Source organism: Medicago truncatula, chromosome 4 (genome assembly GCF_003473485.1).
Source record: "Medicago truncatula cultivar Jemalong A17 chromosome 4, MtrunA17r5.0-ANR, whole genome shotgun sequence".
Taxonomy (NCBI): Eukaryota; Viridiplantae; Streptophyta; class Magnoliopsida; order Fabales; family Fabaceae; genus Medicago; species Medicago truncatula.
In genome coordinates, this window is record NC_053045.1 from 47,055,968 (window position 1) to 47,081,982 (window position 26,015).

Genomic DNA, 26,015 nt, shown 5'->3' on the forward strand with positions numbered 1-26,015 from the left:
CTAAGAACACAAAATCGATGATTGAACATCTAAAACGTGTTGTGAGTGGTCGACAAAGGAAATCAGGTACGTAGTTATGAAGCTTGAATACTTCAAACATAAAGACGTATTTGCATCAGATATCAAACTCCATAAATGCTTATGGTTTAAACTTCATTACTTTATCGACAAGAAACACATGAACTTAGACACACAAATATGATAACCATTAGATAGATCCTTATGGCAAAAGTAACATTTGTTTTGCTTGAGGAGGAACATATGGTTGACTGCATCAAAACATCAAGACAATATTATTAGAAAAAATATGTAAAAATATAGCAGAAAGCTTTGTGAGTTTTTGTTCTTAACCTTACCCAGTCCAGACGCAAGTGCACATAGCAGATAGGTTTGTGTCAAAGAAGAAAGGTTTGTGTCTAAGAACAATGGACCAGGTCACCCTAAGCACTAGAAAAAGAATATAAAAATTTGGGTGGACCACCAAAATAAATAATACTTATAAAAATAAAATTTATGTTTTAATAATCATTAAGGACGAAGTTGTTCATAAAAAAAAAAATTAAACTAATATAATTTAAAATTTTAAATAGTCTAGAAGTTCTAACTCCACTGACAAATGTCGGAATTGCAAAGTTTGATGGGAATAACAGAATAGGCAACGATGACAAATGTTTTTTTTACGTGATAATAACAAATGTTTTTTGAGGGGAATGACAAATGTTTGCTTACCACATGTGAGGTTGATAAAACAAAACTAGTTGTTGATGAAGGAAAACTTATAGAAAAATTTATGTCAATCGATGAGGGAAAATAATTTTTGAAATAGTGTTTGCACTATTTAATAGAACCCATAATATAATTTATGATATTCCTTAAAAAAAATATAATTAACGCTCAAATAATGAAATGTTATAGATATTGGACCGTTTGGATTAGTTTTATTTTGAACTTAAGTTTTTGTTTTTGTTTTTATTTATGAGTTCTTACTAACAAAAATTATATTTTTATAAACTATTTTTTCATTGACTACATTTACAAATTTATAAAAATGTATAAAAGCAGATTTAGTTACATAAGTTGTTTTGCATAAGCTCAAAATAAGTATAAACCAAACGAATGTTAGGTATCTTTCTTGTTGTTAAGAGGAACCGTGTTTGAGAATGTTTCAATTTTAACGAGTCAAAAATTAAAAATTTCAAAACTAGACTCAGACGTACGACCTTTGGCTTGTATGCTCGGGGATAGAATTGTCTTCAACCACTGGATTTCTTTTCACTAAACCAGGAGAAAGAACATGCATCAAGGGGAAGCAACAACATCCCAACTAGATTGACACCCCGATGAACCCCCATCCTCTACCGCCGATCCCGAAATATTATTAAAAAAAGGGGGAAAAAGATACAAGAGGGGACCAAAACCCTCAAAAAAACAGAAGAAAAACGGAAATAGAAAACAGAAAAACAGCAACCTTCTACGGAAGCTATACTGATGCATACCATAACAGTCCGAATAAAACTTTGCCTGCAAATCATGAGGTAAAGCCGACATCCACACCGCGCCCCGTGAACCGAATGAAACATTTACCAAAGTCGTGGACATTCCGATATAAAACTATCACTGAGCAGTGGGAGAAGTATCAACCACTGAATCATTGCAATATGGGTGTCTTTGTTTAAGCTTTAAAATTAATAGATTTTAGTTTAAAAGAATCTAGAGATTGTTTTTAGAAGTTTAAAAAAAAATTGAAGCTATTTTTGTTTGCTTACTATTATAAAAATATTTTTTTTTTTACAAAGATTTGAGTTCTTTGTTTTTAGAAAGAAAAAAATATAAATTTAAAAAAAAAAACTATCAGGAATAGAATTTCATTTTGAGGCTAAAAATGATTTATTTATTTTTAACGAAATGCATATTTTTTTTAAATATGAAACAAACACTACAAAATTAAAAAAGTGATTTTTCGCTTAAAAAAATACATTTTCTTTCAAGAAAATCCCAAACAAATGGACTCTATATCTGCTGATTCATGAAGATTAAGAATATATAACTACTATTTAGCTATTTCTTTTCTCATCCTACCCATTTCTCGTGCCCCCTATTTTTCTTACGAAAATGCCCATGAGATTTTCGGATTCTATAATCCGAAATGAGTTTTCACCATGTTTTGGGGTTGAAAAATGAGTTTTTAACCAATTCGGATTTTATAATTCAAACACCCCAAAAAATAGGGCTCGTTCCTTGCTTTTTTTGAATTATAAAATCCGAACACCCTCTAAACACCTTTTTTTTAGAAAATCCTCTAAACACCCTTATTCGGGAAAAAACAGTTCGGATTATATAATTCAAACTGTATCTGCCTGAATTATGAGCTTGCTTGTAACGTTGATAGCCAGTTTAAGGACCATATTAATCTTACTAACTCTTATCCTTCTAATTTAGGTCATTGTTAGCCATTCCCATTTAAAAATTTAGTTTTCGAACTACTTTATTAGATTGTTCCAAAAAAATTCCAGAAAATCGTAAAAAAAAATCAAGGATTGAGACTCCCATAAAAAAGACTTCTTACATGACACCACCCCTTAAAATCCAAAATTTCATCGTTTAGAACCATTTTTTTTTATTTTTTATTTTTCATATTCTCATAAAAGCCGGATTTTTTTTTTCATTAGTTTTATTTGATTTATAGAATTTTTCGATGGCATTTTTATATATATTTTATTTTATTTAACATCTCCATCATATTAGAAATCCTTCAACAATTCAAATTTATCTCTTACGTTCTCATTGAATTCACGCAATTTATCAGACTTAGATCATAAAAAATAAAAAAATGGGAGAACGATATACGAAGAAGGAAGAAGAATTTTTACGTAAGAGAACAAATAAGAGAGATAAAAAAAAATTATTTAATAGCAATTTTTAACTTTCTTTTTATACAGACCTTTCAAACGAACTTTCATATATGCATAAGAAAAGTAGACTATATGTTGATCAACAAAAATATTATAGTAATTGATTTAATAAAAAAAAAAGAAGTGTTATCAATACACTTTTTAACATACACTTTTTTACATACTATATTTTATTAGTTAAAATTCATGCTGTTCCACCAAATAATGTGCGTTTTCATTTAATTTTGGTGGTATCTACTTGTTCAAAAATAAAAATGATGGTATCTGTATGAATTTTAAAAAATAAAAAATAAATGTTTGTTACTAGCATTATTCAATAATAAATGACAATATATCATTAAAGTAGCTAATAGACCACATATTTTTTTTCATACAAGTAATAAAGATGAAAAATAAAATAAAATGATGTTGAATTTTTAATTAGGTAAATAAATCATTAGTAACATAAATAAACTTTTTTGTTCTTTAAAACCCAAATTAAACTAAATAGCATTTTTTTTAAATAAGTATAAGTCATAAAATAAAAGGATTTTTTTTTTATCTTTCCTGAGTTACACACATTTTTAAATTATACATAAAAATCAAACTAAATGACATTATTTGTTATTTGTTATGAATATAAGTGGATGTCCACAAACCCTTGTATTTATCTCTTTAGTGACGCCATATTACTTATCTCTAAGTCACACCTATTTATACTTATCTCTTAAGTACTTAACTCTTAAGTCATATCATTATACTTCTCTATAAATAGAGATCACATATAACATATTGTACATCACAACAGAATAATATAATCATCTATATTTCTCCCTTCTTCTCTACTTATCTTTATTCTTGTTCTTCTCTTAATAGTTTCATAACATTATTAAAATTTTGATTTTTATTATTGTTATATAAGTGACCCGTGTGTTGTATAATAGTCCTTTAGGGACGACCCCATCGTCCTTAGGGCAAGATAGCAGACCAACCCATATGACATTTTACAGGAAGCAACGTGTGGTCCTAGCTTGGAACATTTCTTCTATTGTTCCTATGTTTCTTTCTTTTTTAAATATACACACTAGACATTTTTACCCAAATAAAATATACATACTTGTTCAATCAAAAAACGAATTCACACTCCTTTTCTAAAATAAAATAAAAAACGAATTCACAATGTGACATCACGTATATTTTCATTCTATATATGTACTCTATGCTATATAGCAAATTACATTGCAATTGCAACAACAAACAATTAACTAACATGGCTTTCACAATTTCATATTTTTTCCTAGCCTACTTGTTATTTCCCTTCCAATGTTCATCTTCATTATCATCATTGAACAAAGGGTCCTCTCTTTCAGTAGAGAAGTATGCTGAAGATGTAATTGTTTCTTCAAATGGAATGTTCTCAGCTGGCTTCTTTCAAGTTGGTGAAAATGCTTTTTCCTTTGGAATATGGTTCACTGAACTGCAGCCTCACACTCACAACCCCGCCACTATTGTTTGGATAGCAAACCGTGACAACCCTGTAAATGGTATGTTAAAATCTATGCAAATTTTATAGTATTCTACAATTGCTTAATATAATTTATTTATAGTGACAAAGATGGTGTTGGGAGAGTTGGCAACATGACACTCTCTTAGGAAAAGATTCCGTGTACGATGCCTATCGTCGTTTAGTCCTAATAAGAAAAAAGATGTTAGTGTTGTCAACTTAGTGATTAGTCTCATAGAGGATTTAAATGGTCCAAGCCGTAGGGATATCTTGAGACATCTATTAATAGTTAAAGATCTTTGTTTTTTAATAGGAAGTCATTTGAAATTCTAGATGTAGCATATGAAACTCAATCGTACCAACAAAGTATACCCCTACATATCCAAAATTGGGTAGGCATACTTCAAAATTATGTGACTATGGTATGGCCTAATACTACAATCTTGATATTGTGTCTATTAATAATAAAAATATTGGTTCTACAAGCAAGATGCAAGACAGAGTCTGTCCTCGTCGTCACTATTTTTTCCTTAACAATATTCAATATGGTAGTTTCAGCATAGGTAAGGAACTTTGGGAATTGTTTACAGACATCTCAAAAATGCTCTATGTAACAGCCCGATTTTTAGCTAGATTTATTTTAATTACTTTTATTATGTGTTTTATGTGTTTGTGTGTGATTTTCTTCATTGGGTGCATTTTCATGGTTTCCGTGTTAGAAGGGTATTTTAATCATTTTAGACTTAAGAGTATTTTGGTCATTTTGTGAGAAAACGGGTAAAATTATAATTTTGGGGGAGAATTACTTTTAGGGTATGTTTGATTTAGAAGAGAAATTGTAAAGAGAGAAGTTGAAAAGAGAGAATATGTGAAGAGAGAAAGATGTGAGAAATAGAGTAGATTTGATGGGTTGTTTGGTATAAGAGAAAGAGAAAAGAAATAGAAAAGAGAGAAGTGTTGATTATACACAAAGTACAAAAATACCTTTGGGATAAAAAATATCACATATAAATGATTTAATTCTTGATTTTTTTTTTGGGTTACATCTTGAGTAGTTTAAATAATTACATTAAGTTTTTTGATACAATACAGTTAGATTAATTTAACTAATTATTATATTAATAATTAATTTAATGCTCGATTAACAAAAAAAATTGACTTCTTATCAAAATAAAATATTAATTAGTTTGGCTAATTTCATATTTAAATTTTACTTTAGAAGAACTCAACATCTTTCCCTTTCTTAATATCCCACCATAACGATTGCTGCTAAACCGACCCATCCATCTTAATCTATCTTCTCTGACACTAGTAATAATTTATTTCCCTTTAAACTTGAATTTTACGGTCAGTATTAATAAGCAATCCACCCAGAAAACTATCACAGGTCCATCCAAAAAACATGAATAAATAGGGCAACAAAATGAGAAACAAAACATGGTCGTGGTTCAATAAGGCGACACTAGAGCAAACAAGATGCGAGAAAAAAAAACATGAATAACAGGACAAGAACAAGGGTAATATAGGAAACATAATAGCAAAGTGAGTTTCTTCAGTCTTTCTTCCCATATGAGGGAAGAAACAAAAAAGCAGTGGGGCCCGTGTAACACCCCGTTTTCCCAATATACAAATTTCTTAAACATTTATCAGAGTAAAAACCATAACGGGATATCACATAGAAACGTAATCCAAAAACAGTTAAATAATAATTCAACTTCCACATAATATCTTAACATAGCAGCGGAGTATTAGTTCAGAAATCATAAATCAGTTTGACACGCAGGCCCCAACAAGTATCTCAAAAGAGTTTATCAAAGCATAAATTATCATGGCAGTTCACGTAAAAGAATGAAGCATGTTATAGCATTAACCCCATCCCGTTACGTATCAGAGCGACCTAGACGACACAGAGAGGCAAGGCCACTCACTGAAGCAACTGCACACTAAGCACGATCACCTGCAAGTTACCCATACGAAGGGCAACATTTTCAAGCAGAAGGGGTGAGATTTCATAATAAAATAACATTAATCAATGTAATTGCGAATCATAAATTAACATCAATCATTCCATTATTAACTTTGCATAAATGCTAAACAGTTATCACGTAATCATATATCCAATCATTATAAACAACATAACATAATCAAATAACACTTATCACATAATCACATATCCATTCATTATCAACAAGGCATCTTAATCATGACAATGTGACAATGCTCCTAGACCCTTATATGCATGTGGTACCAATCGTCATCATAAGTATTAATATACTTTAATCGTGCGGAGGACAAAGCTCCTATAAAACGTGCGGAGGACAAAGCTCCTAATTTTCGTGGTGAGGACTAAGCTCAATGATATGCTATGCATGGACACATATGAACAAAACATCATAATCATCGTAATCATGTGCATTCAATAACTTGATGCAAAACGTCATCATTTTCATTATATTCATATATAAACATGGCATACTCAGTTAAATAACAGCAGCAGCATAGTCAAGTCGCATAACAGCAAGGAGATATCAATATATCAACAACAATTTACTAGAATCATAATCATTTCAATTATATCTTACATATTGCATAATACCTTAATCATGCTCAAATAATATCAACTTAACTCAATAGCTTTACAGACTGCATTAAACGTTATCATAAGGTTTCATTACCAATTAGGGGTTCACTCTGGACCAAAAAGTGCGACACAGATCGCACAAACACATAATCAAGTTCATCCTGGTTGTACTCGCGAGGCGAGAGTACTTACTCGCCATGGCGAGAACCACTCAACTCACTAACTAAGCTTGTTCTGGGTTCCCTCTGATCCTACATTCATTCCTAATCAATACTAGGTAAGTTCAGGTACTCAAAGGCATACAAGATTCAACTAAAAAGGTCGAAACACGAAATATGACATGCACTCTGCCTAAGCTCGCAAGGCGAGGAAGGTTGCTCGCCATGGCGAGTTGAACCAAACAACTCGCGAGGCGAAGGAAAGGGGCTCGCGTGGCGAGCGATGAAGTTCATCACTCGCGAGGCGAGGATCATCACTCGCCGTGGCGAGCGATGAACAGAAGCACGGGCAGACTAGGGTTTTTCTCAAAAATCCATCACACAACATGGTTCAAAGCCTAATTTTGATTCCAGAATTCATCCTAAACATATTCTAAGGTTAAAGGACGGTTTCTACATCAATCTAACAAGTTTTACCGTTTGATCATCAATTTTTTAGGGTTTTAACCTAATTCCAAAACTTCTCTAAATCAATCCTAACTTTGTCAACTAATCATCAGAATTACAGTAATTAACATTATTGAATTATTAGTCTCACCCTTACCTGGTTATGAAGAAATCGCAGCTCTCTCTATGCTCTTCTCCCTTCTAAGCTTTTTCTCCCTTTTCCAAAAGTTTTCACGTACAATGAGTTTCTAAAATATTAGGTCTTCTCCTATTTATACCTCTTTCTAATAACTTATCTTATCTCACTTTCTCCCCCAAAACTATCTAAAATATCAAAACAGCCCTCAACTAAATATTTTTCAAATCTTTATTTTATTTAACAATAAAAATAAATTCTCTAATCTTATCAAATCCTCCAAAACTCATAACCTAACACGTCATCAATCAAATCACCACAATTTATCAAAACATATCAAAATCATACATATATTATATAAATATAATATAATCACCTAAACTCGATTAAATAACGATTAAACGAAAGTGGGCGTTACAACTCTCCCCCACTTAAAGGATTTTCGTCCTCGAAAATTTACCTCAAGCAAACAACTCTGGATAAGACTCCAGCATCTTACTCTCAAGCTCCCACGTCAAGCTTTCACCAGTCGCTCCCGACCAAACGACTCTCACGAGAGGTATCTCCTTGCCTCTCAACGTCTTCACTTTACGATCATCAATCCTTACCGGTAAAGTCTCTACCGTAAGGTTGTCTCTAACTTGCACATCGTCGCTTTGGATTACATGAGATGGATCCGGAACATACTTTCGAAGTTGCGACACATGGAAAACGTTGTGCAAATTCGCAAGATGCGGCGGTAAACCCACTCGGTAAGCCACCGTTCCAACTCTTTCCAATATCTGATACGGACCAATGAACTTCGGGGTCAATTTCTTTGACTTCAAAGCACGTCCTACACCAGTCATAGGAGTGACTCTCAAAAACACGTGGTCTCCTTCTTGGAATTCAAGATCTTTTCTACGCTTATCATGATAACTCTTTTGTCGACTCTGCGACGCCTTCATTTTCTCTTGGATCATCTGAACTTTCTCAGTAGTTTGCTGAACAATCTCTGGTCCTAAGACCACTCTTTCTCCTGATTCAAACCAACACAACGGAGTTCTGCATCTCCGACCATACAAAGCTTCGAACGGTGCCATTCCAATACTAGAATGATAACTATTATTATATGTGAACTCGATCAACGGAAGATGACTATCCCAAGTTCCTCCTTGCTCAAGAACACAAATTCTCAACAAATCCTCTAGCGACTGAATTGTTCTCTCCGACTGACCATCTGTCTGTGGATGATACGCCGAACTCAATCTCAACTTCGAACCCAAGGCCTCTTGCAAACTTTTCCAAAATCTAGAAGTAAATCTTGGATCTCTATCTGATACAATGCTCGAAGGAACACCATGCAACTTCACAATCTCCTTGATATAAATCTCTGCCAACTGGGCAACAGGGAAGCTAATATTAATAGGTAGAAAATGAGCCGACTTCGTCAATCTATCAACAATAACCCAAATTGCGTCGTTCCCTCTAGGAGTATTTGGCAAACTCGTCACAAAATCCATGGATATACTATCCCATTTCCATTCTGGCACGTCTAAAGGTACCATCATCCCAGCGGGTTTCTGATGCTCGACTTTCGACTTCTGACAAACTAAACAGGAATACACAAACTGTGCCACATCTCGTTTCAAACCAGACCACCAGAAAATCTTCTTTAAATCATGATACATCTTCGTAGCTCCCGGGTGAATACTCAAGCTACTTCTATGACTCTCTTCAAGAATCATCTTCTTAATCTCTTCATTGTCTGGGATACAAATTCTTCCTCGGAATCTCAACACACCTTGATCATCGATTTTAAAATCACTGTCTTCAGTCTGATCTCTAGCAATCAACAAGTCCACAAACTTTACATCAACTTTCTGTGCTTCCTTGATACTTTTCAGAAATTCACTATCAATCTTCAGCATACCCAGTTTCACACTCTGAGGTGACCATTCGCAAACCAAACTCATATCTCTAAACTGTTCAAGCAATTCGAACTCTCTGACCATCATGGCGGACATATGCAATGTCTTCCTACTCAAGGCATCTGCAACAACATTAGCTTTACCTGGATGATAATTCAAACCAAAGTCATAATCCTTCAACAATTCGAGCCATCTTCGCTGTCTCATATTCAATTCCTTCTGATCGAACAAATACTTCAAACTCTTGTGATCACTAAACACCTCAAACCTCGAACCATACAAATAATGTCTCCAGATCTTCAATACAAAGACTACAGCCGCCAACTCGAGGTCATGCGTAGGATAATTCTTCTCATGAACTCTCAACTGTCTTGAAGCATAAGCTACCACTTTACCTTCTTGCATAAGTACGCCTCCTAAACCCAACTTGGACGCATCACAATATACCACAAAAGGTTCATCTGACTTCGGCAAAATTAACACTGGAGCAGTTGTCAAACGCTTCTTCAATTCACCGAAACTTTTCTCACAATGGACGTCCCACACAAAAGTTTTACCTTTACAAGTCAATTGCGTTAGCGGAAGAGCTAACTTAGAAAACCCTTCAATAAACCTTCTATAGTAACCAGCTAAACCCAAGAAACTTCTAATCTCAGTAACTGACTTAGGAGTCTCCCACTGTGATACCGCTTCAACTTTAGACGGATCCACTGCAATACCATCACCAGAAATAACATGGCCTAGAAAACTCACTTCTTTCAACCAGAATTCACACTTAGACAATTTAGCATAAAGCTTCTTCTCTTTCAACACTTGCAAAACAATCTTCAGATGCTCGGCATGTTCTTCTTCAGTCTTGGAGTAGATCAAAATATCGTCGATAAACACAACTACGAACCGATCCAAAAATGCATGGAAGATGCGATTCATATACTCCATAAACACTCCAGGTGCATTGGTCACACCGAAAGGCATAACTTTATATTCATAGTGACCATAACGCATTCTGAAAGCCGTCTTCTGCATATCTTCGTCTTTTACTTTAATCTGGTGATAGCCTGATCTCAAATCAATCTTGCTGAAAACTCGTGCACCCACTAGCTGATCCATCAAATCATCAATTCTCGGAAGTGGATACCTATTCTTGATAGTTACCTTGTTCAACTGCCGATAATCAATACACAACCGCATACTACCATCTTTCTTCTTTACTAGCAAAACCGGCGCTCCCCAAGGTGAAACACTTGGTCTAACAAACTTCTTCTCAAGCAAGTCTTCTAACTGTTTCTTCAACTCAGATAACTCAGAAGCAGACATACGATAAGGTGCCATCGAGACCGGCTTCGTTCCAGGAACAAGATCAATAGAAAACTCAACTTCTCTCTCTGGAGGCACATCAGGAATCTCATCTGGAAAAACTTCAGGAAATTCACACACCACCGGTAACCTGTCAATCACTGCTTGATTCTCAATAGATAAAGTAGCCATCAACGAAAACATCAAGATACCGTCGCGTTCCAGTTGCTTCAGCTGCTTAGTAGATAAAAACTCTGCACCAATTTCCTCTTCAACGGAAGAGAAATGTACTGACTTGCTAAAACAATTAATAAGAACGTGGTTGTACTCTAACCAGTTCATACCCAAAATCACATCCATACCACTCAAAGGTAGACAAACTAAATCTATTTCAAAATCGCGACCAAACATAGACAAAGGACATTTCAAACATACGAGAGAAGTAGTCACCGAACCCTTAGCTGGAGTTTCGACAACCATCTCTCCATTCATATCAGACAAAACAAGACCCAAAGCAGAAACACAATCGAAAGCAATAAAACAATGCGTAGCACCAGTATCAATAATAGCAACTAAAGGAGTATTATTAATATAGCAAGTACCTCTGATCAAACGATCCTCATTCTCTGTCTGAGTCCCAGTCAAAGCAAAGACCCTACCAGTAGTCGGCGCCCTCTTAGGCTGAGTACACTGTGAACTAATGTGACCCTCTCCATTGCAATTAAAGCAAACAATGTCTGTACGGTTGCAATCAGCTACAACATGACCCTTCTTACCACACCGGACACACTTCTTGATTTCCTCAGGGCAGACGTTGCTCTTGTGGCCTTTCTCACCACAATTGAAACACACAATCTCTGCAGCATCCTTCTTCTTAGGCCGCCTAACATCGACCATCTTCTGTTTCCCTTTGTCAGCGGGGGCACTGTACGGCTTAGGACGACTCTGCTGTCCCTTGCCCTTCCTTTCATTCACTACCTTGTAGTGAGCCTTGGTATCCTCCTCATAGATCCTGCAGCTGTTAACCAAATCCTGAAAAACTCTCAGCTGCTGGTATCCAATCGCCCTCTTGATGTCGGGCCTCAAACCGTTCTCGAACTTGATGCATCTCGAGAACTCAGCATTCTCTGCAGTATAGTGCGGATAGAACTTAGACAGCTCCACGAACTTGGCAGCATACTCTGTCACGGACATATTTCCTTGCTTCAGCTCAAGGAATTCAATCTCTTTCTTCCCGCGAACATCTTCCGGAAAGTATCTTCTCAGGAACTCTCTCCTGAAAACAGCCCAAGTCACAACAGCTCCTTCCTGCTCGAGGGTAGGCAGAATAGCAACCCACCAGTCATCAGCTTCATCGGCCAGCTGATGAGTACCAAACCGCACCTTCTGATCTTCAGTGCACTGCATAACTCGGAAAATCCTCTCAATCTCCTTAAGCCACGTCTGGGCTCCATCAGGGTCATAACGTCCTTTGAAAGTCGGAGGGTTCTTCTTCATGAACGTCTCCAACATCCTAGCTTCAGCATTTGCACCAGCATTCACGTTAGGTTGTTGTCCCACAGCTTGGGCAACAGCTTGAAGAGCAGCAGCTAACGCAGCATCATTCCTTCCAGCCATTTCGGATATTCTACAAAAGTAGCAACAACAACATAAGATAGTAATATAAATATTACTAAGACTCGACACGACTCTCTAATTGACCGGACGGACCGACCTGCTCTGATACCAATTGTAACACCCCGTTTTCCCAATATACAAATTTCTTAAACATTTATCAGAGTAAAAACCATAACGGGATATCACATAGAAACGTAATCCAAAAACAGTTAAATAATAATTCAACTTCCACATAATATCTTAACATAGCAGCGGAGTATTAGTTCAGAAATCATAAATCAGTTTGGCACGCAGGCCCCAACAAGTATCTCAAAAGAGTTTATCAAAGCATAAATTATCATGGCAGTTCACGTAAAAGAATGAAGCATGTTATAGCATTAACCCCATCCCGTTACGTATCAGAGCGACCTAGACGACACAGAGAGGCAAGGCCACTCACTGAAGCAACTGCACACTAAGCACGATCACCTGCAAGTTACCCATACGAAGGGCAACATTTTCAAGCAGAAGGGGTGAGATTTCATAATAAAATAACATTAATCAATGTAATTGCGAATCATAAATTAACATCAATCATTCCATTATTAACTTTGCATAAATGCTAAACAGTTATCACGTAATCATATATCCAATCATTATAAACAACATAACATAATCAAATAACACTTATCACATAATCACATATCCATTCATTATCAACAAGGCATCTTAATCATGACAATGTGACAATGCTCCTAGACCCTTATATGCATGTGGTACCAATCGTCATCATAAGTATTAATATACTTTAATCGTGCGGAGGACAAAGCTCCTATAAAACGTGCGGAGGACAAAGCTCCTAATTTTCGTGGTGAGGACTAAGCTCAATGATATGCTATGCATGGACACATATGAACAAAACATCATAATCATCGTAATCATGTGCATTCAATAACTTGATGCAAAACGTCATCATTTTCATTATATTCATATATAAACATGGCATACTCAGTTAAATAACAGCAGCAGCATAGTCAAGTCGCATAACAGCAAGGAGATATCAATATATCAACAACAATTTACTAGAATCATAATCATTTCAATTATATCTTACATATTGCATAATACCTTAATCATGCTCAAATAATATCAACTTAACTCAATAGCTTTACAGACTGCATTAAACGTTATCATAAGGTTTCATTACCAATTAGGGGTTCACTCTGGACCAAAAAGTGCGACACAGATCGCACAAACACATAATCAAGTTCATCCTGGTTGTACTCGCGAGGCGAGAGTACTTACTCGCCATGGCGAGAACCACTCAACTCACTAACTAAGCTTGTTCTGGGTTCCCTCTGATCCTACATTCATTCCTAATCAATACTAGGTAAGTTCAGGTACTCAAAGGCATACAAGATTCAACTAAAAAGGTCGAAACACGAAATATGACATGCACTCTGCCTAAGCTCGCAAGGCGAGGAAGGTTGCTCGCCATGGCGAGTTGAACCAAACAACTCGCGAGGCGAAGGAAAGGGGCTCGCGTGGCGAGCGATGAAGTTCATCACTCGCGAGGCGAGGATCATCACTCGCCGTGGCGAGCGATGAACAGAAGCACGGGCAGACTAGGGTTTTTCTCAAAAATCCATCACACAACATGGTTCAAAGCCTAATTTTGATTCCAGAATTCATCCTAAACATATTCTAAGGTTAAAGGACGGTTTCTACATCAATCTAACAAGTTTTACCGTTTGATCATCAATTTTTTAGGGTTTTAACCTAATTCCAAAACTTCTCTAAATCAATCCTAACTTTGTCAACTAATCATCAGAATTACAGTAATTAACATTATTGAATTATTAGTCTCACCCTTACCTGGTTATGAAGAAATCGCAGCTCTCTCTATGCTCTTCTCCCTTCTAAGCTTTTTCTCCCTTTTCCAAAAGTTTTCACGTACAATGAGTTTCTAAAATATTAGGTCTTCTCCTATTTATACCTCTTTCTAATAACTTATCTTATCTCACTTTCTCCCCCAAAACTATCTAAAATATCAAAACAGCCCTCAACTAAATATTTTTCAAATCTTTATTTTATTTAACAATAAAAATAAATTCTCTAATCTTATCAAATCCTCCAAAACTCATAACCTAACACGTCATCAATCAAATCACCACAATTTATCAAAACATATCAAAATCATACATATATTATATAAATATAATATAATCACCTAAACTCGATTAAATAACGATTAAACGAAAGTGGGCGTTACAGCCCGCATTTTTGTAATCTCTCTCAGCAAGTTCTTTGCAAACCAAACGAGAGAAGTTGGATATCTCTCTTCAACTTCTCTCTCACCAACTTCTCTCTTCTCTTTTTCACCTTAACCAAACACAGTGTTAGTGATTAGTGTGAATAGTTATTTCATTAAGTTACTAGAGTAAATTGAGATTTTACCGTTAGTGACATTTTGCCGTTATTAGTTAAATATTGTTTGAAGTGTAGAAATATTTTTTTGGTTTGAATAAAAATGTGTTAAGCCCACTAGAAACTAGGTTAAGCCCATTAAGGGTCATACCTAAGGAGTTGTCTTAGGAAAATATCACTTCATTCATTTCATAAGATATTTTCTAGAGAGAGGTAGAGAGAGAAAGTGGGAGAAGAGAAGAACAAGAGTTAGAGAGAAGAGGGAGAGCTTGAAGAATCAAGATTGGAGTGAGCTTAGGAGCTAAATTGAAGCCTAAGTTGGGATTAATCTTCATCTAAGGTAAGGGGGTTAGTCTTTATCATAATCATTTAGTTAAATCTTTTTCTCTTGTTCTATGCATAATTGATTATGAGAATAAGTGATTATCATGAACCCAATCTTTGAAATTCGTGCTTATGTTGTAGAGATATGTTTGAATATGTTAATTTGATGTTAAATGAATTGTTGATGATGAAATTGCAAGTTCATGATGTATGAAAATGGGTAGTTTGTAAATTATGCTCAATTGGTGAATTATGCATGGTTGTTGATGAATTGTAATATGTTTCATGATCAATGGTTGTTGTTGTTGTTTAGTCATATTTTGATGATGATACATGGCTTGGGTTTGCATGAATCATGATTTGTTGTTGAGAAATGGATTGTTGTTAGTGGTTTGTGAAATTGGTGAAGTTGAGTTAAGTGTTCATGTGAAGGACCAAAATGAACTTTTAATATATATGGTTGTTGACTGAAATTTTGTTATTGTTGGATGAATTGAACCTAGAAGAATTTCTGTTTTCATGTTGTGGTTGTGTTAGTTGAGTCGTTTGGGAGAAAACGGGTTTTTCGTGTGAAATGTCGATGTTTAAGCATTTTCGCCAATAAGTGATTATGTGAGATTTTGGAAGATGACTTTTGGGATGTTTGAAACATGAATTTTTTTGTAGATTATGTTTGAGTAAAGTGTCAGGAGCGTGTAGGCGAAAACGACATCAAAATCCGATTAACGCTTTGAATTTTACGCGCGAAATGGTGAAAAACGCACTTTTTGGAAAAGCTTATTTTTGGACATGATACTGTCAAAATTGTGCCACGATTTTGCCATCGTGCCACAATTTCTTGGCAGAACGTTCAATGGTTCTGGACATAAAAACGTGTCACGATTTCCAGAAAAACGTGACACGATTTCTGTGAACCAGATCCTACATATTTCACTATTTTCACCCCTTTTCGCTTTGAATTGGCTTTGAGTGTAAACATGAAAGTTTTAAATAATTTTATTTGCTTTCTAATGGCTTTGGTTTGACATCCAAATGTTTTTTAGAACTTGAGTTATGATCAAATTACTACGCATGGGTCATGTGGATTTTTGTGAAAACTTATCATAACTTTTTCTATGAGCCGTGAAACTTTTCCAAACTTGATATTGGGTTTAATGAAGTACTTAGAGTAAATAATTTAGTATGCATTTATGTATTTGGGAATATGAATGTGTTGATGGTTTAAGAATTATTTTGGGCGGAGTTGAATCGGTGAAAACGGGTTTTGAGCTAAATGTCGTTTTGTCTTGGGTTTTCTCATACGAACTTAAGCTATCCTTTAAACTAATTTCTAATAGTTTGTAAGTGGCTTAAGTCCTTGACTACATGATTGATTAAGGTTGAATTGTAGGATTTCAAACTTGAATAAGTTGCCTAACTTTGAAAATTATCAATGTTGGCCGTTTGCCACATGATTTGGATTTTTGTCGGAAATGTTTCTTGAGCAAATTGTCTTTGTGAGTTATTGTGATTATTCTTGTATGACTAAGTGAAGTTGTATGAATGAATGATTGTATTGGATATGATGTTTATCATGGGATGTGTATGCTATCTTACTTAGAATGTAAGGAATGCTTGAATGGTGAAACTATATGTGATAGTTGATGTTGAATGGTTATATGTTGAATATGATATTTATCATGAGATGATGTTTTCCCTATTACTTGGAATATGAAAATGCTTGAATGGTGAAACTATATGTGATAGTTGATGTTGAATGGTTATATGTTGAATTTGATATTTATCATGAGATGTTGTTTTCCCTGTTACTTGGAATATGAGAATGCTTGAATTGGTGAAACTATATGTGATAGTTGATGTTGAATGACATTGTTGATTATTAATGATCATGTTGATGTGGTGATGATTAATGCTATGATTTAATTGTGTATGGGCATGTTTTCTTGATAATGCAAATGTTGTGGAGATAATCAATATAATTGGGTGTTGTCCTATATATTGAGGTGAAAATTGTGGATTGTTGTCGCATTATCGAGTCATTATACATGCCATGCATCATAGTCGTGTTGAGATGATGTTTTATTCATCACAGGGCTTCGGCCTGGCAGAGATCTTTTGAGATCTGGATACGATGTTTTATTCGTTATAGGGCTTCGGCCTAGCAGAGATCTTTTGAGAAATACAACACACTTTGTATGATGAGATTTGTTTGGATCAAATAAATACTCAATTCTTTGTTTGAGTTTTACAATAGCAAATTCGAAAGAGAAGATCCAAGAGATATAGTGAGAGCTTGGAATTTGCTTTATTTGCGAAGAGCTTTGTTTGTAGTGATGATTTTCACTTAGAGAGATATTAGCTTGCAAAACTCTTGCTTATGACCTTCAAAGGCCCTTGTATTTATAGGTGAGGAGTGTCCTGGTGATCAAGAGAGAAAATAGAGTTGTTGGATGTGTTTTTGATAGCTGTCCAAAGTCTCAATTGATTTCTCTTTTCTTCTTTAAAATAGCCATAACGTTCTCAGAATGTTATGTCTGATTTGTCTGGCTTTGAAAGCATTGTTGCTTGCTTGCGCGTGAGAGAACCAGCTGTAATGAGTTGTATAACTTGTTGCCCAATGCTGATGATGCCATGTCCTTTTGCTTTAGTGATGTCATGCTTAAATAAGTCATCTGATCTTATCCATGAGATATTAATGGGCTTTCTTTTCCAAATGGGCTTAAAGCTTTTCTTATGGCCCAATAGACATTTATTAAAACATAATCAGTCATGCTTTCTTGCTGTGCAAACATGTTCACTTTTGATGTACTGTTCCTGTTATACCCTGATTTTGGACCTAAAAATACTCGTTCAAATTTCTTTTTTAACACTAATATTTGTCAATTCTCTGTTATTTTACTCTGAATCTTTACTCTCTTTTTAAACGTATTTCACTGCCTCTGTCTTTTCTGACATTACAAGTCATTTAAGAACTCTCTGAAACGTCGCATTACTTTTCTTGCATTTTATTTCAAAAATCATACAAAAGGGTATTTTGGTCATTTCCTGCAGTGGAACCCATTTTAGTTCCTGTGTTTGCCTCTGAGTCTTTTCAACCTGTCTGTACGAATCATTGTTGAGTCTTTGTTTAAAAATTATTTCAAAAATTGCATCTGAGTCAGTTTGGGTCAGTTTAGTCCCTAGGGGCATTTTGGTCTTTTCCTGTCAAAATTTCGGCATAGAGGTATTTTAAAATACCTCATTTTTGTAGCTGGTTCATTTTAGTCCTTTTGTTGATTTTATTTTTTGGTTTCACTTTACGTTTTGTCCAATTTACCAATTTTAGTCCAATTTTATTTTTATTGCATTTTAGTCCCTGAAATAGTTTCTAACATTGCATTTTAGTCCAATACTTTTCCAAATTGCATTTTTGAGTCCTTTTTCATAATTGCAGATTAGTCCTTTTATTTTTCTTTTTTACAGAAAGGTCCAAGTCCAGATGGCAGCGCCTCATTGGTCCAAAATTACACATGGCAGTCTATAAATAGCATTATTCTGCACAGATCCACAGAATGATTGACACATCACAAAAACAGATTTCAACTTTCTCTCTCCATTCAGTTAGATCAAAACAGAAAAATCCCCAAGAACAAATCAAAAACCCTAGAAATTTCCAGAACCAGAATCCATTGAAATGGCTTTGATTCTCAGAGATTCATCAAGGAATCATCATCATTGAATCGTTGCTCTGCAATTCGAGTACGAATTCACCACTGAAAGCGGCGAACTCAAGCACGATCACAGAGGCTTTCTCGGAGACGAAGAAGAGGGACGAAAATGAGCATGTCGAACCTGTAAAGAAGAAGAGAGGATCGGAACAGCAAGAAATCAAGCCAGAATCAACAGAACGAGATCAAACTCAAGTTTTCCTGAAGATCCGGTTCGAAATCACCAAGAAAATCACAGGTAAAACTCAAACTTCATCTTTTTTTCGCAAGAACAGAGAAAAAGGCGAATCAAGTGTAAATCTGTAGGATTATAGAAGCGTGTAACCGAAAAAGCACAAAGAACTAAAAAAAAAATTCATTCAAAACCGCGACTTCAAACTCAGATCTACTCCGGTTGAAATTCTTTTTCAAAAAACTAAGCTCAGATTCATGCATAGGAGAAAAAAGGATGTTTAAAAATGTAAAAAAATTTGAAATCGGAGCAAAAAAAATTTCCGGCGGCGGCGCCGCCACCTTGAGGTGGCCGGCCACCGCGCCGGAGAAGCTTGGCATGACCGGAGAAGATGACCGGATTCTAGAGAGAGGTCAGACTCTCTCTCTCTAGAATCCAAGGAAGAGAGAGGTTTTTTTTGTGAACTTTGTGTTTTTTTGTTGAAACTCCTTTTTATAGCCCCTCCGTTCCCACGCGCGCGCGTGCATGTTTCTGTGGTGTTCCCTCGCTCTGTGAACCATCAGATCTGGATTGTTCCAAGATCTGATGGCTGCTGTGTATTTGATTTTGAATCCTGTGTGTGATTTTTTGTGTGGAATATGTTATATCTTCTGTTTGAACCGTTATATCTTTGATCTAACGGTCACTGTGCTTTCTGCATTTTACACTATCTTTTGTGCTTTTTTTTGGACCCTTGGATCTTTGATCCAGTGGCTGTGATGTGATCTTGGGAGTTAGATCTGGACCTCTGGATTCATCCAGCGGACCAGATTAAATCCTGCTGAGCCTCTTTTTTAATTGCTTTTTAATTGTGTTTTAAATACTTTTTTACACTTTCTTGGCGTTTTATGCTCCTAAAAAATTTTCTAAAAATGTTTCCCTATCATTTTAATTTTTTCTCTAAATGTTAGAATTCACTTGCTTATTTTTTTTATTTTTCTTCATTTGTTCTCTTTAATTCTTGCTCATTAAATTCTTATTTGTTCTTGGTGCATTTTTTGACATTTTGTGATTTTTTTTTTTTTTTTTTACATGTCAAATAATGTGTGAAAATATCTCTAGGAATATGGTATGATGCTTTGCTTGTGTGTGTTCTTATGATCCTCACATTGTAGCTTAAAATCAAATCTCTTTTAAAAATGGCTATGATGAGGGAATTATAAGCCATATGCATGTCTAAGTGTTATACCTAATTCTAGGTATATTTTGCCATTTTATTTCATTTCATTGCTCTTTTCTTTTTTGCTATTCTATTCAATTTTGTTTACCTTTTTTACCATTTTTATGCCTTATGATACTAACCATTTCATTTCATATTTCATCCATCTCATAGTTTAGGCATTATTTTTTTCTATTCATTTCTATATCAAATGGGTTTGTAATAATTTTAGGTAGATTAGTTCTCTTTTTAAATTCCTTGCAAGACCATAGCATGTATTTAGGACTCAATGTAAAGGACTATGGACACTATAAGGGATGTACACCGACACAAGCACCGACACGCACACACGTTGCATGATTACCGTTTAGATGTATGCTTAGGAAACGCGATTTTTAGACAAATGTCAATTTTCAAAAAAATAATAAACCAATTCCATCACTCAAATTTTTCAAAACAAACCTTGGAGTCAAAACTCCATTGAATTTTTTTCTTTATTTTCTTAAACAAATCCAAATGAATCCTAATCCCTACTTAGACTTTTTTAATAACAATTGAACCAACCATTCACCATTTTCTTCTCTTATGCCTTTAAGGCCTCTTCCTCTTCTTCAAAACCATTTTCCAACAAAAACTAAAATCAACCAAACACACAAAAAAACATTTTTTGAGAGAGAACTACATGGAGTTTGATCCCTTAAATGGGTATGTAGGCATGAGGTCAAAACCTCTCCAAGTCCACTAAAATAAAACCTCAAACACTTTCTCCCCCCATTCTTCACTCAAATAAAACTTCTTTTTTAATAAGTAGGCAATAAAAATAAAGCGTAGAAATAAACTTAGGAGAACGGTTCTTATGGAATACCATAATCGTTCCGGGTGCCTAACGACCCCCGAACTTAGAATCTAAGGGTTTTTTCTCAATTTTGCCCTTCCCAAGAAAAAATAGAGAATATCAAAGATTGAAAGGTTCAAGCCTAATTAATGACTTGACACCCGAAAATCGCGATAACAGTTCCATTTTCATCGTTTCTGCCAGAACATTCTCAGTTCATTCTCATGAAACAAATTCTCACAAAAAAAAATAGTAGATAACAAAATTAAATAAATATAATATGTTTGTAATCTTTAAAACATTAAATAAGGATTTTGTCTCAACAGCGAGTTTGTTGATAAATTTGCCTTTTTTTATTTTTAGCAACTTTAAATTTATGGTGTATTGATTTACACTATCAATTTAAATGGATGAACAATGTTTATTTTTATTTAGAAAATTAATTTATTTATCCGCATACAGTTAGATATCATTACTCTCTTCACATTCAGTAAATAAAATTTATTTCTTCAATAAAATCAACACGACAAATCATTTTATTAAGATCAACACATGACTCAAATAACACATGAGATGAAAAAGGAAGTGGATTCTCTCCATTGGAATTGTCTCAATTTTCTCAATTGTTACATCTTAACCACAAACTCAATGTCATCTTTTCTTTACAATTTTATATCTATTTATTCTTCCATGTTTAATGATTTAGATATAACAATCGAGAGAAATTGAGAAAATTTAATGATTTAGATATAACAATCGAGAGAAATTGAGAGAATTTCACTTCAAATAATTCATTTCTAAAAATCACTTATTCAAATAAAAGAGGAAGAAAAAAAATACAATTTAGAGATTTCATATGCCAAAATTGACCATAAATCACCGTCTTAAATATAAAGAAGAGGGGGAAAATGGTGATGGCCAAGTTAAAAGAAGAGAAGAAAAAATTGATAATGATAATGTTATTAAAATGTTGAGGAGTGTGGACAAATAAATCTAGCCCCACGAAATAGAGAGGGGCATTAACTTATTACTAATAAAAATCGAATTTTAAAACTCTTCTCTTTCATAATATATAAAATATTCCTCTAGGGACGACCCCATATTCCTTGGTGCAAGATTTCCACAAGATCCTACCACAAAAGACCTTCTACGTCAAGCATTATGCCTACAGCCACCATTGGAAAATCCAAACATATGACATTTTACAGGAAGCAACGTATGGTCCTAGCTTAGAACATTCTTTTGTTCCTATGTTTCTTTCTTTTTTAAATATAGATAGACTATACATTTTTACCCAAATAAAAAATACATATTTGTTCAATCAAAAGACAAATTCACACTTGGACATCACGTATATTCATTATATATATGTACTCTATGCTATATAGCAAATTACATTGCAATTGCAACAACAAACAATTAACTAACATGGCTTTCACAATTTCATATTTTTTCCTAGCCTACTTGTTATTTCCCTTCCAATGTTCATCTTCATTATCATCATTGAACAAAGGGTCCTCTCTTTCAGTAGAGAAGTATGCTGAAGATGTAATTGTTTCTTCAAATGGAATGTTCTCAGCTGGCTTCTTTCAAGTTGGTGAAAATGCTTTTTCCTTTGGAATATGGTTCACTGAACTGCAGCCTCACACTCACAACCCTGCCACTATTGTTTGGACAGCAAACCGTGACAACCCTGTAAATGGTATGTTAAAATCTATGCAAATTTTATAGTATTATACACTTGCTTAATATAATTTGGTTATAGTGATAAAGATGGTGTTGGGAGAGCTGGCAACATGACTCTCTCAAGAAAAGATTCCGGGTTCGATTCTTAGTGTCGCCAATTTGAGAGGTAACTTAGTCCTAGTAAAAAAAGATGTCTTGTTGCCGACTCATTAGTCTCATAGCGGTTCAAAGGGTCTAAGCCGTAGAAATATCTTCAGAGGTCTATTAGGTTAAAGATCTTAATTACGATGGGTTAGCAAATATTTTTATTTTTTTTTTATTTGGTGTGTTTGGATGGAGTAATTGAAAATTCTAGAGAAACTAAAATTGTAGCAATGGACCCCAAACGTACCAACAAAATATACCCCCAACATATCCAATATTGGGTAGGGAGTGAAACCCTACAAAATTATGTGACTATGGCATGGCCTAATACTACAATCTTGATATTGTGTCTATTAATAATAAAAATATTATGATTTTAGATATCCAATTTTATCTCCTCTGATTTCCTAATTGTCTCCTAATTTCAAACAGGTAAGCTCTCAAAGCTTTCCCTCTTAAACACAGGTAATATCCTTTTGCTTGATGCCGGTCAAAACAACATTTGGTCTTCAAACACAGAATCAAACACTCCACTAGAGTTGTATCTAAAAGAAGATGGCAATCTTGTGTTACGTGAGCTTCAAGGTACTACGATCTTGTGGCAAAGCTATGATTTTCCAACAAATACTCTCCTTCCTAATCAACCTCTCACTAGATACACAAAACTTGGTTCCTCAAGAAGTCAGAGTAATCATTCTTCTGGCTTCTATAAGTTGTTTTTTGATGATAACAATATTATTCGTCTAGAATATGATGGTCCTGATGTTTCAAGCACATATTGGCCACCACCATGGTTGTTAAGTTGGCAAGCTGGAAGGTTCAATTATAATAGTAGTAGAATTGCTTTGTTGGATTCTCATGGAAAGTTTATTTCATCTGATAATTACATTTTTTCCACATATGATTACGGTACGGTTATGCAAAGAAGATTAACCATGGATTCTGATGGTAATATTCGTGTTTACAGTCGAAAAAGTTTGTTAGAAAATTGGTATGTTTCATGGCAAGTCATATATGATACATGCACCATTCATGGAATTTGTGGTGAAAATAGCACTTGTAGCTATCATCCGAAAAAGGGTAAGAAGTGTTCTTGTTTGCAAGGATATAAAGTGAAGAACCATAATGATTGGTCTTATGGTTGTGAGCCTATGTTTGATTTTACTTGCAATAGAAGTCATTCTACCTTTTTAAAATTACCAGGTTTTGAGCTTTATGGTTATGACATTAATTTTGTTGAAAATAGTACCTACAAAAATTGCGAGACTTTATGTTTGCAAGATTGTAACTGCAAAGGATTCCAACACACATTTGAAAGGGACCAAGGCATCTTCAAATGCTATACAAAGCTAAATTTGTTGAATGGGAGGTATTCACCAAGTTTTCGAGGAACAACTTACTTGAGACTTCCAAAAGGTAATAACTTCACTAAACAAGAGTCTATGAGTGTAGAAGACCGTGTTTGTTTGGTCCAAATTCACAAAGACTATGCCAAAAAACCAATAAACAATACGGTGAAGTTTTTCCTTTGGCTTTCAATTGCAATTGGTTGTTTTGAATTAGTTTGCTTTTTTGTGGTTTTTGTTTTTTTATTCAAGACCACGAAAAAAACTACTTCGGATCAAAATAGCTATCATCATACATTATTGGGATTCAGAAGATACAGTTACTCGGAGTTGAAGGTGGCAACCAAGAATTTCAGTAATGAGATTGGAAAAGGCGGAGGAGGGGTTGTATACCTAGGTACATTGCCGGATCAAAGACAAGCAGCAATAAAGAGATTGAATGAAGCTAATCAAGGGGAAGGAGAGTTTCTTGCTGAAGTAAGCATCATCGGAAGGCTCAATCACATGAACTTAATTGAAATGTGGGGATATTGTGTTGAAGGTAAGCATAGAATTTTGGTATATGAGTACATGAAGAATGACTCTTTAGCTGAAAATCTTTCATCTAAAACTAACATGCTTGATTGGAGTAAAAGGTATGATATTGCTTTAGGAACAGCTAGAGTCCTAGCTTATCTACATGAAGAATGTTTGGAGTGGATTTTACATTGTGATATAAAGCCTCAAAATATACTTCTTGATTCTAACTATCAACCCAAGTTAGCAGACTTTGGATTGTCTAAGCTGAGAAATAGAAACAATGTCAATAGTAATTCAGAATTCTCAATGATTAGAGGAACAAGAGGATATATGGCTCCTGAATGGGTTTTCAATTTACCAATAACATCTAAAGTGGATGTTTATAGTTATGGGATTGTTTTGTTGGAGATGATAACTGGAAAAAGATCAACAATGATGAATATTGAAGGAGTTGATGGAGAAGTGGCATATAATGGAAGGTTGGTAACTTGGGTAAGAGAGAAAAAAAGGAGTGCATGTTGGGTGGAAGAAATTATGGATCCTTCAATAGTGATTAATTGTGATTTAATTAAGATGGAAATTTTGGCTAAAGTTGCTTTGGAGTGTGTAGAGGAAGATAGAGATATTAGGCCTAATATGAGCCAGGTGGTTGAGATGCTTGAAAGTAATCAAAGACTTGTTGAGTGATGCATGTTGCTACATTAGATTATTTGGTCTCTTAATCTTAGACAAAATAGATAGAGGATTGATAAACCCACATGGTTTATCAATGCAAATAATCTTATGCTTGGGATGAAAAAAGTTTGATAAATTTGTATTAAAATATGAGGAATTTTCATTCTAGCAAAAATTTGATAAAAAATGAATAATTGTTTATTTAAAATATTAAACATTTGCATAATAGAATATACTGTTAGCATGTGTGGAAAATTAAAGTCGGTTCAACATATGTAAGTATTTATTTTATTTTATTTTTTAACTAAGAAGTGTTACTATATTAAGGGTTAAGAGTGTTTTATACCCTGTAATATAGGTCATTTCCGGTTTTACCTCCGTAAAATATTTTTTTGAGATTTCGTCCTTCTAATTTGAAGATTTTTGGTTTTGGACCTTCATGAATTTTGACAGTACAAAATCG

The 26,015-nt window shown here is 34.5% G+C and overlaps 1 protein-coding gene across 2 annotated transcripts; it reads left to right on the forward strand.

The window, feature by feature from the left end:
* Window positions 1-4,119: 4,119 nt before the first annotated feature.
* On the forward strand, window positions 4,120-25,760 carry LOC25493472 (putative receptor protein kinase ZmPK1). Of its 2 annotated transcripts, none has more exons than XM_039832862.1 (2): window positions 4,120-4,435; window positions 23,445-25,760. In XM_039832862.1, the coding sequence occupies exons 1-2, from the start codon at window positions 4,162-4,164 to the stop codon at window positions 25,562-25,564; spliced, it is 2,394 nt and encodes a 797-aa protein (XP_039688796.1). In that variant the 5' UTR covers window positions 4,120-4,161; the 3' UTR covers window positions 25,565-25,760. The 2 variants fall into 2 exon arrangements, with proteins under 2 accessions (XP_039688796.1, XP_024637130.1); XM_024781362.2 differs by lacking the exon at window positions 4,120-4,435 and adding an exon at window positions 21,657-22,884 and having other exon boundaries at window positions 23,445-25,758.
* Window positions 25,761-26,015: the final 255 nt, after the last annotated feature.

Excerpts from the sequence above, each read along its gene's own strand:
- LOC25493472 (XM_024781362.2), top strand. The coding sequence starts at position 22,551 with ATGTACTCTATGCTATATAGCAAATTACATTGCAATTGCAACAACAAA. Across the intron at positions 22,885-23,444 it reads CCGTGACAACCCTGTAAATG|GTAAGCTCTCAAAGCTTTCC; the intron begins GTATGTTAAAAT and ends AATTTCAAACAG.